The following is a 10,664-nucleotide window of genomic DNA, read 5'->3' as shown; positions in this document are numbered from 1 at the left end:
AGGAGCAAAAACTTAAACAAACAATAACATGGTAGACAAAAAGTTACATTTCATCACAGCTTTACATGTAAAAGGTAAAGTTAATAAATGCTGGAAACATCATTTAGTGCCAACAGACTAATGCAATAAAGAAGAATTTGGGGAAATATGCAGAAATGTTTGTAAAATTAAGGTTCCAGGATGTCAAAAAAAAAAAAAAAAAGATTAATAATATTGTAGCTTTGTAATTTTAAATAATTTAGTAATTTAGCCAGCAGTTAATATTCCAAACGCCACCTTGAAATCAAGATAACATCAGCTGTGGATCTTTCTGGCAAATAATATAACCAAACATATTTTCCTAATTATCTTTGATTTTTATCCTGGTTTGTGTAGCTTTTTATTTTTTATTGCTTTCGGGTGCATTTCTGATCCAGACGGTGACGAGGTTTGCTACGGAGTCGCTACAAACCCTCTAAACAACTTTTCCCCCTACTGAAGTTTTCCTGCAGTACCCCACCACATCCCGAGGAGGGCAGTATACCCGGTTTTCTATCCTCACAGCGCTTTGGAAAACCGAAGCGCTTTTTTCCCTTTAGGCTTGCCGTAGCTAAGCACGGCGGGATTAACTAAAAGTATAACTATTTAGCGTGTGCTGTAAGTCTGTTTATAAAATCCACAACATTAATAACAATTAAACGGTAAGTGACACTGACAGCAAGGGTAGTTTTAGAGCACATAGCTAACTATGTGCTGAATGGTTATGTTTTAGATTATATTTGAAATTGTCATTTTGCGGATTTATTTAGCTAGCTGGCGTTAGCATGTTTATTATACTGTTACTAGACGCGTAAGCTTAAACAATGTGTGTTTGCCTCCCCTAATGGTTGACAGTTTATCTTGGCGGTCTGGAAGGAGGTTTTAACCGCAGTGGAGATGTGCTCGCTGGCTCTGTTTCCTCCTCCGCTGCCCGCTGGACAGTCCACCTTATGCGAATCTAACAACGAGCTGCTTTCTGGAGCCAACAGCTCCGATGACAGACAGGTCTGAGACATTTAGCTGGTTTTGATCGGTTTTTAACCTTTCCCCGTCTAAATGACTCATGTTGTGTGTTTTCCGTGCAGGACTCAAGTCTTTTGAGTCTGTATTTCCCCAGAGAGTCCCTGAAGCTGCACAGCCGCACAGAGAGCAGCAGCAAAGCTGCCTTCCTGGACCACTCGGAAACTCTATGGATGAGGAGCGCTGCGGCCTGGTAGGCAGCTTTTTACCCTGGGAAGAATAAAGGATATGTGTACCCCAACCACAACGCTTTCAATAGGGTTTATACTTTCCAAAAATGAGCTCAAACATATATTTATTGAATTCTTTCCTATTGTTGAGAACACAGAGAACCCCAGTACACTGATATATACAGTGGTGTCTAAAGTACACACATTTGTTACTTAGGTAGAAGTATAGATACTGCAGTTTAAAAACTTTCCGGTAAAAGTTTAATTATCAACTTGACCTCTTTACTCAAGTAAAAGTGAAAAAGTGAATGTTCTCCAAAAACTGCTTGAAGTATAAAAGTATAAAGTAACCTTAAAAGAAAAACAGCCAGATGCCACTATATGATTAATTCTTTGAGATAGGGCCAAGGATGAAGGAGGTCTTGTTAGTCTCCGTCTCCATCTCCCGATACGCTCTCGCCTGTGTCCGAACTTTTAGACATTTCAACATCTTTTTCTGAATCTGACATTGAGGCATAGACAATTCATGTTTGCAGTTTGAAGAACACCTGCTTGCTTCTGATGATTTCCTTCAGCTAACCAATGAGTGTTTGCGTTATATGACTCATCCAATTACACTAGTTTTCACTAGACGATTGCGCCAATGATCTGCATCGGATGGCGCACATGACGTGAACTAAATATTTATAAACATTAAACCAAAGCCAAGAGTAAAGACTAACGTTTCTTTTAAAAGTGTAAGGAATAGAAAGTACAGATACTTGTGTGAAAATGTAATGAGTAGAAGTCAGAAGTAGGAAGAAATATAAGTAATGGAGTAAAGTATAGATACCTAAAAAGTGTACTTAAGTACAGTAACAAAGTATATGTACTTCATTACTTGACACCTCTGGATGTGTATAGCTATAGACAGATGCCTGCCTTTAGTGCATTACTTATAAAGGGCTTATAAACATTAATGTATAAAAAATGACGAATAGCAGCTGTTACCGATGCCAACATCGATATATTATGCATCCCTGAAATAGACACAACTTTAGTTCCATCCATCCATCCATGCATGGCTTTCCTTTAAGCTGCATCAGTGATTATCCTCCTTCACAAGCAGCAAAATCAAATTTAGAAATATGTCCCAAAGTCTATGTATTGAACCTTATATTTCAAAAATTATTTATACACTGATTTTTATTATTTGTTATTTGTTTGTGTTTTAATTCTTGCAGGTTTCTTATATTTTAATTTTCAGTCTGTTTCCTGTGTGTCTGGCTCTCTCTGCCTTGGCTGGCACAGCTATTTCTGAGTCTTGCTGTTGAATTTTATTATAGCATAGCGTATGTTTTCTTGTAAACATGGGGATATATTTTATTGAATGTTGCATATCCCAGTAAATCTGTTTCAGCTTTAAATTAGCAGCTGTCCCCATTTATGTCTCTGCTCTGCTTAAATACAGATTGATGCACCTGTCTACTAATATAATGATACCAGAGAAACTAATTTTCAAGATATATAGAAGCTCTGCAGTCTGATTCTCCGTTTAATAAGAAAACAACAGATATGTGTTAATTTTAATAGGTAACTCTGAGTTATGGTCCTCTGAGAAGCCCAGCTTTTTTAAACTTGTATAAATGTACACCCTGTTGTCATTTTTAGATGAAAAAGCTCCGTTTGTGTAACAAACAGATTTTTCGGTGCATCTCTAATTCTTTTAACCAATCCGTCCCCTAAATTTTACTTAAACATATATCGAAGTAGCTGCCAGTTAAAATTTACGAAATGCTGCTGTGTGTCTCTCCTCCAACGATGTAGCTACTCTGTACGCAGGAAATCAGCGGAAAGGGTGGAAAACAGCAGAAATTATTGGTGGGGAGATTGTGGAGAATTAGAAACTTACACCTAGACTCAACTTTATTTATCCTTTGGGATTACTCCATCAATGAAATTCTGTTTCCGGTAGTTTATGTAGAGTGCAAAGGGCAGAGTAAAAGCTAGATGCCATTAAAGACACTGTAGATCATGTCATTATTCATTGTGCTAAATATAGAAACTGGAGGAGATTATTTAAAGCTGAACTCCCAGAACAAAACATTTATTTCTTAAACATGGAAATATTAGCAGACAATGGGTCAGACTTTGTTGTTCAGACTTTATTTGTACCGTATTTTAAAGCTACAGTGTGTAATAATTACAGGGATATACAGTCAGAAATGTAATATATTATACATAACTATGTTATTTATCATCATCGTTAGTCAATATTTTCTATCCAGAACTCATCATGTGGAAAAGTTTTTGTTTCACTCTGTTTAATTTCTTTTGCTTTCTGGTTATTATTCAAATAATCAAAAATATAACCGGCAAATGAATCTATTAGCAAACTATTGTAAGTTGCAGCCCTAATCTAAATAAAGTATTATTGCATTTGTCGATCAGATAATAACCAAGCATATGTTTGGCTTGTGAATATGGCCCTAGTTTCTAGAATAGAGGTAGCCTAATCTTACTTAATTCATCATTTAGGAAGGAAGTGGATAACTTTCTCTCTTGTACGGGGTCTGAAAGGTTGCTTTGGAAAAATCTTTCTCTTATTGAATGGAATCATTATTAAGAAGTGGTTTCTTTATATTTATTCAGTTTATCTGTAACTATCCTTGCATCATCCATAAATATATATTATAAAATATAATACAAAATATATAAAAATACATTTATAATACATATACTGGTGAAGATTCTCAGTCATCCAGGCCATAGTCATTCCAAAGAAGTAAAAAAAAAAAAAAAGTAGTGGATATTTTTTTTCTTCTTTTTTTAACCTTTTGGGGAATTTCTAATGCACAAAATCCCCAGCTTCATATGTTTTTAGCATTATCTAATGTTTTAGTCGACAGTTTTAATTTAAAATCCTGAATTGAAACATTGACCAACTGGATCTTTGACCTTCTAACAGACATAAGACCACCATGCCAGATGATCAATCTAAAAGCTGGCAAGTAAAGAGGACTTCAGATTCCATTAAACTGGAAATCTCCACAGTGAATTGAAAAAATACAGCTGCACCTCATAGTCATGCAAATCAGCCCAGCCAGGCAGCTTTTAGAATATTTCCTACCCTTTCAGGCGTTTCTGAATTTAACTTGCTGCTCTAAAAGATGGTTAATTAAGCTTCTGTTTTGTTTTTTCCAGGCGGGATGGTGGCTTCACAGGGCTGCTCAATGAAATCACCACCTCACATGCAGAGGGTACGTAAGGCTCCAAGATCTCATGTTTTATAGAGACTTTTAAGTCCCGTTGCTGTGCAGCATGTGAGCTGCTAACTCTCCCTCCTCATAGTGCCAAAGTGGTTGTCAGTGACGTCTGGATGTATTCTGGCTCTGCTCCGATGGGTCTCCTCATTTCATGGCTCCTTGTATCCTCATGTCACAGTAAGCCATCTCTGATAAATTATGTCATATTAAATATAACAAGAATGTTAAGTAAAGCTGAAGCTTTTTTGTGCTAATTTTTCATGTAAAGCTAAGCAGTGAGGACCTGATTGCTGAGTTTTCGCAGGTGCTTAACTGGTAAGAACAGATTCGATGTTTTATCTGGATTTTTGTGGTATAACATGTTGCCTATAAAAACAGTGAGTATGTTTCAATGCTATTTTGAAACGATTGATTCCCTTTCTGTGTTACCAGGCCTGATTGTGTGGTGCGAGCCTTCGCTTGGCATCCCCACGCTGATAAATTTGCTGTCGCCTTGTTGGACGACTCCATCAAGATCTACAACCCTCAAAGGTAACTTGGGAACCATCCTATAAGGCAGGCATCCCCGTTTCTCTGCTTTAGCACAGCTGATTCTGATGATTGCAGTTCAGCAAAAGCCTTTTATTTTTTATTTTTCCTCCAGATAGAAGTTTTGAAGGGAAAACTTCCAGGTTTTCACTCCTTTCAACCAACAGATACCAGTGTGGCTCTAAATCTATAATCAGAGCTACATCCAAATGTAAACTTTTTAATTAAATCAATAACTCCAAAAGAGTATTGTTTTCCAAGAAATATGTATAAATTCCACCAGGACTCTGACCTATGTGTGTAATATTTACCTGCAACAGTCATAGAGTCAAATCTGGAGCTCATCCCTCTATTTATTGATTCTAGAACACGTTTCTGTTAGATATGTCATTAAACAAAGAACAACTCTTCCTCAGTGCCATATCTCCCACACTGAAGCACCGTCTGCAAAGGAACGTTGCGGCCGTACAGTGGAAGCCTCTGTGTGCGTCGGGGCTGGCGGTGGCGTGTCAGAACTGTTTGCTGGTTTGGAACGTTGATCCCTGCTCACTCTCAACAAGGTATGTCATGAAAAAGGACATCCTTCAGGCTGAGAGGTATTGTGGAGGATAAAAAAAAAACCAGGAAACTAATATACTATTTGCACAATCTTGAATATTTTGTGGCAGCAGTTGTATAAGGTTTGAAGTCTGTCTGGGATCTTTGTTCTGTTGTCTATGTTGATCTAAACCTTTTTATGGACTGGAATAATAGAGAGAGGATCTTTTTGTAACTTTCTTTAACTCTGCCAGCACTTTCAAATATTTTCTCAGGCTGAGGTTTTTATATAACCATCTCTCCCTTTTGATCTCCTCCGTAGGCCTTCTTCCGGCTGTGCTCAAGTTTTGTCCCACCCTGGTCATTCTCCAGTCACATCCATTGCCTGGTCTCCCAGTGGGTCCCTCCTGGTGTCTGCCTCCCCCCTGGACACGGCCATGATGGTTAAAGGCTGCAGCTTCTCCTTTAAACCTTATTCAGAATCTGTTGTTTCCTGTTTTTATAGCTGTTCCTTTGATATGAATGATTATATCAGGTTTGGGATGTCGCTGTAGAGAGCTGTGTTCCCCTTCAACGGGTTGGAGGAGGGGGGGTCACCTTCCTGTCCTGGTCCCCTGCTGGCAGTCACATCCTGGCCTCCACTCCATCAGCCTTGTTCAGGTTGGGCAGAATGTCAGTTTCCAGTATTTTAAATTAGCCTAGACATGCTTTGATTTAAAATCTGTGTAGAGATCAGTCTATGTGGTCAAAGAAATTATCCTCCCTCATATGAACAAATGAGAGTGAGCTGCTGGAAGGCAGTTCAGTTTATACCTCTTTTCCACTGGCTGAAAAACCTGTTTAGACCCGATGTTCCCACTGTATGCCGATCGAAGCGCTTAGCGAGTCATAGGAACCGGATCGACATGGGCTAGTGAGCCGTTCCCCCACCACTAAAGCCGATTTTAAACAGGTTTTTTAGCCAGTGGAAAGAGGTATTATTCAGGTATTAATTCAACCAGCCCCACTGGATAAACACATATTTAAGGGGGCCTGTATAAATACTTGGTTGCAAAAATGTCCACAACCTTAAACTTTAATTTTTCTTTGTTTCAGCATTTAGTTTTCTTAAACTTGAAAAAATGCTTTCTGTAATATCTTTTGAATTCATACAATAGTGATAACCTTAATTTTAAGTCTTTGCAAGCTTTAAATATACCCAGACTTTCCTAATTATATATAATATTAATATAAGTAAAGTTTAAAATCTAAACTTTAGTTATAATTTTGCATCTTCCGTTGACCTTTAATGTTTTTTTTGTATATTTTGTGCTAGTTGCATATTTCATGAATGCTTTTAATTTCAGTTCAGCAGTTAGCTGCTTTTAAAAAAGTAACTGGTCCCATTTAAAAACTTTTCCATGCAAATCTGAGCACAGAGTTTACATATTTCTATTAGGAGATAAAATGTCCAGGTTTGCTAAGAAGCTAACAGCTACCTTAAAAAGAGCCGCAGAACTTGCTGGCTTCGGTTTTGTGTGTGACAGAAGCCTCCTGGGTTGTCATAGGTCTAGCTGAAAAATGCCATAAGCCTTTTCTTCTAAAGAAAACACCAAAGCCTTTCTAAAATTCCCAAACCTGAAGTATCTCATGGCCTGATAAAATCAACCTTAAAATGGTGTGTTTGACACAAAAATAACCCGAGACATAACATGAACAGCATGCTTACAGGAAATAAAGCCACTGTGAAGCATGGTGGTGGCAGCATCATGACTTTATGTAGCAGCAGCAAAAACCTTTAAATGGAGTTTTTGCCAAGATGATCTCATTTATTACCAGTTTTCTTATCTCATTTAATCCAAACCCTTGATCCACTATGGATAAGATAATAAAGCTTTTTCTTCAGGGTGTGGGAGACCAGGATGTGGACCTGTGAGCGTTGGCCTTGTGTCAAAGGTCGCTGCCAGGTAAAAAGGCATTCCTCTACTTAAAGCACAGCAGTTGATTCAGGACACAAGGTAATCTTAATATATGTTGAACTCTGCTTGTTAGTCCGGTTGTTGGAGTCCAGATGGAAGTCGGCTTCTGTTCGCAGTTCAAGGAGAAATGGTCATCTACGCTCTGACCTTCTCTGGATCACCAGGTCAGCCCTCCCTGTCTTCACAAAATAATCTACACAATAGATGGAAGTTTAACAGTGTTAACCTACTATATATACATCATTTGGTAGCTTGTGTATAAATGTTGTTAATCTGTTGAAATAAAGGCTATGTGGCAAAAAAACATGACATCATTTTTTTGACAGGTGTTCCTACAAGCATGGCCAAAGGGCCACAGACTGCAGTTGTTGTGGCTGACCTATCAGAGACGACTTTCAACAGTCCGGATGGAGACATCATGTAAGAGAGCTTAACTAAGGCCAACCTTTTTTATATTGCAACATGTTTTAGTAATGCCTTACTGTTTGCTTATTGGTAAACAAACGGCATCACAAGAGAAAATGTCAGGGTTAAGTTGTAGAGGGTGGGATTATGATCAGATGAGACACAAACAGCTTCTTCTGGCCTACAGGCAAGTCTTAGAGTTTAGTGGTAAAGCAAAAATGAAGATGGCATCCCCACAGTAAAACATTAGGGTGGCAGCGGCATGCTGTGGGGATGCTTTTGTAAGGTAGGAACAGAGGGGTTGATCAAAGATGTAGGGAAAATATGTATAGAGATACGCGGTTACCCTGGAAACTGAAGGGAAAGTTAAAGACTGGACACAACAAATTTAAATTCACATTTTAGATTTTAATTTGGGCAAAATGAATATCTTTTTCTTTCTATTTCACAACATGCGACAAATTATGAACGTAAAGAAATCGAGCAATATGTAGACGTCTACATGGCACTGTATTTTATAGACAAAAAAGTCACCAAGCATGGATGATCCTCTGACCTTTCTGTTTACCAGTGTTGGTGGAGAGATTCAGTCTTTGTCCTGGGATCCAAGAGGAGAGCGACTCGCTGTGCTTCTGAAAGGTCCCACATATCATTGTTTGTCCTCACGCATCCTGAGTTTTTACATTTAATGACTGAGTCTCATCTTCCTGCTTAGGTGATCCTCAAGCAGCAAACCGTCCAGCAATCATTGCGGTCTTCAAAACAAGAGCCAACCCCATCTTTGAGCTGCTGCCTTGGTTGGTTTATAAACCTGTTTATAATTATTTCATGTGTTGATGTTGCTTATTAAAAAAAAAAAAAAAAACGTCATTAATTGTACTCTTTGTTCTCATTTAGTGGATTTGTTCAAGGTGAACCAGGAGCAGAACCAAGACTGATGCAGTTTCACCCACATTTCCAGCATGGGGCTCTGCTCACTGTGGTTAGTGCTAACTAATAATTCACTTCCTTTTTTTTTGTTTTGGTGAAGTGTCAGTTAATTGTGTTATCTTTTTTTATTTTATTTTGTTTTTAGCTAAAGGTAAGCACTAGAGACGGAGACGAAAAAGTCCCTCAATGAAATTTCTATTTTTTAAAGTCTGGATGGGTATAGACTGAGGAAAACAGAAATATTTGATTTACACATTTCAAGTTTCAACCATTAAAACTGTTCAGTCATCCTCCCATTTTTCTACAATCCAATCATCATAAATCATTTTTTCTTTCATTAGTAAATTAATTTATTCACTAATTTATCAGTTCATTTTACAGCAATGTATTTGTTAGTCTGCAGAATCCCTGAACAATGGATAAGTTTTCCTACCTGATACAGAGTGTGGCTTCTGTCTTTGTTCTCAGTGTTGGTCCAGTGGAAAAATTACTCACATCCCTTTCTACTTCCTGAGCTCTGGCGTTTCCCACGTCGGCCTCAGCGGGAGTCCACCAAAGCTTCAGCCACAGGAAAGGCCTGCTGACTTTGCTAACCAGTCCCTCTTCACAGAACTGCTCTCCTGACACATCTGCCAACAAGCTAATCTTTGTCTTTGGATTGTTAATAAAATTGTGCAAAAATCTATTTCCACATATTTGGCTTCATTCTTTTTAAAACTTTCAGAACCACTTAGACATTTTTAAGTATTTCAGTTTTTTTTAGAACATTACACACTGAATAAATCTGCTTATGGAAACATGTTTTCTATATAAGCAGTTTTAAAATATATATATACACTAGGACAGAGGTCTTCAACAGGGGGTCCGCGACCCCTAGGGGGTCCGCGGAGGTACTGCATGGGGGTCGCGAAAGTCTTGGTTGATTACTTTTTTTAATATTCCCTCCTGCAATTTTTTGCACTAATTAAAATGTCTTTAAATACACATTAACATGAATTCAACACACTGTAGTAAACAGATAAATGAAAGCAGAAGATGTCTTTCAGTCATCAATGCACACATTCAGCGACACACAGGAGCTCTTTCAAGCTGGGCACCGTTTCATTCACAACACCTGTGCCATCAACCAGGAATCAGATTCAGAAAAAACTTTATTAATCCCAGGGAGAAATTACTTTCGTTACATGACTCCATATGTAATAGAGTGACTGTAGGACCAGTTTGATATAACACAATTTCATACGATATATATAATTAGGGGGTCCCCGCTCCATCTCGTAATCAGTTTGGGGGTCCTTGGCTTTGAAAACGTTGAAGACCCCTGCACTAGGATGTTAGCAATTTTATTTTATGACATAAACACAAAACGAGCTTTGCTAGAAATATGCATAAAATTTCCAAATAGGGATTGGTTGTTGGATCAGCAAAGATAATTTTGCTTTATCCTTTTACCAACACTTTTGTCTAGCAGTAACTTTAATACAGTTCATATAACATATTTGAATAGGGGCTAATTCGTTTTTTTTTTTTTTTTTACATCCATGGCATCAGTTTGTAGGTATTCTGAGGTAGCATGTTTTAGAAAAATGTTTTTAATATAGATTAAGAAATTTCTACAACTTTTATCAAAACTGCGTTTTAAATGAGTAACAGTCAACCTGTTGAAACAAATCAGCAAGCCATTTATGAAATTACTTTTTAGTTGCCATTTTCTAATAACTTTGGAGATGTTTCAATTTTCTCAACTCCTCATGTTTCTTGGAGGGCAAGATGAATAAACAACGTTTTTAACTTTGTTAAAATCAAGTATATATATATATATATATAAAGAATTATATATTGGTAAATTTATT

General features: G+C 37.6%; 1 protein-coding gene across 1 annotated transcript; it reads left to right on the top strand.

The window, feature by feature from the left end:
* Positions 1-545: 545 nt before the first annotated feature.
* aaas (aladin WD repeat nucleoporin) lies at positions 546-9,495 on the top strand. Its single transcript, XM_015390679.1, has 17 exons — positions 546-680; positions 874-1,023; positions 1,104-1,231; positions 4,392-4,447; positions 4,539-4,630; positions 4,722-4,768; positions 4,886-4,984; positions 5,398-5,541; positions 5,841-5,961; positions 6,054-6,178; positions 7,404-7,464; positions 7,550-7,640; positions 7,803-7,896; positions 8,453-8,520; positions 8,597-8,678; positions 8,779-8,863; positions 9,280-9,495. The coding sequence occupies exons 2-17, from the start codon at positions 916-918 to the stop codon at positions 9,433-9,435; spliced, it is 1,557 nt and encodes a 518-aa protein (XP_015246165.1). The 5' UTR covers positions 546-680; positions 874-915; the 3' UTR covers positions 9,436-9,495.
* The last annotated feature ends 1,169 nt before the right edge of the window (positions 9,496-10,664 follow it).

The sequence above is a fragment of the Cyprinodon variegatus genome, unplaced genomic scaffold (genome assembly GCF_000732505.1).
Source record: "Cyprinodon variegatus isolate N-32 unplaced genomic scaffold, C_variegatus-1.0 Scaffold508, whole genome shotgun sequence".
Classification (NCBI taxonomy): domain Eukaryota; kingdom Metazoa; phylum Chordata; class Actinopteri; order Cyprinodontiformes; family Cyprinodontidae; genus Cyprinodon; species Cyprinodon variegatus.
The sequence above is the reverse complement of the archived record's forward strand: the minus strand, read 5'-3'. Positions and strand labels throughout refer to the sequence as shown.

What these genes read in the sequence shown, in the direction of transcription:
- aaas (XM_015390679.1), top strand. Translation starts at nt 916, where the DNA reads ATGTGCTCGCTGGCTCTGTTTCCTCCTCCGCTGCCCGCTGGACAGTCC. An exon ending in ACTCCATCAGCCTTGTTCAG is followed by an intron (nt 6,179 to 7,403) that starts GTTGGGCAGAAT and finishes CTTTTTCTTCAG; the next exon opens with GGTGTGGGAGACCAGGATGT. An exon ending in GTGTCAAAGGTCGCTGCCAG is followed by an intron (nt 7,465 to 7,549) that starts GTAAAAAGGCAT and finishes TCTGCTTGTTAG; the next exon opens with TCCGGTTGTTGGAGTCCAGA.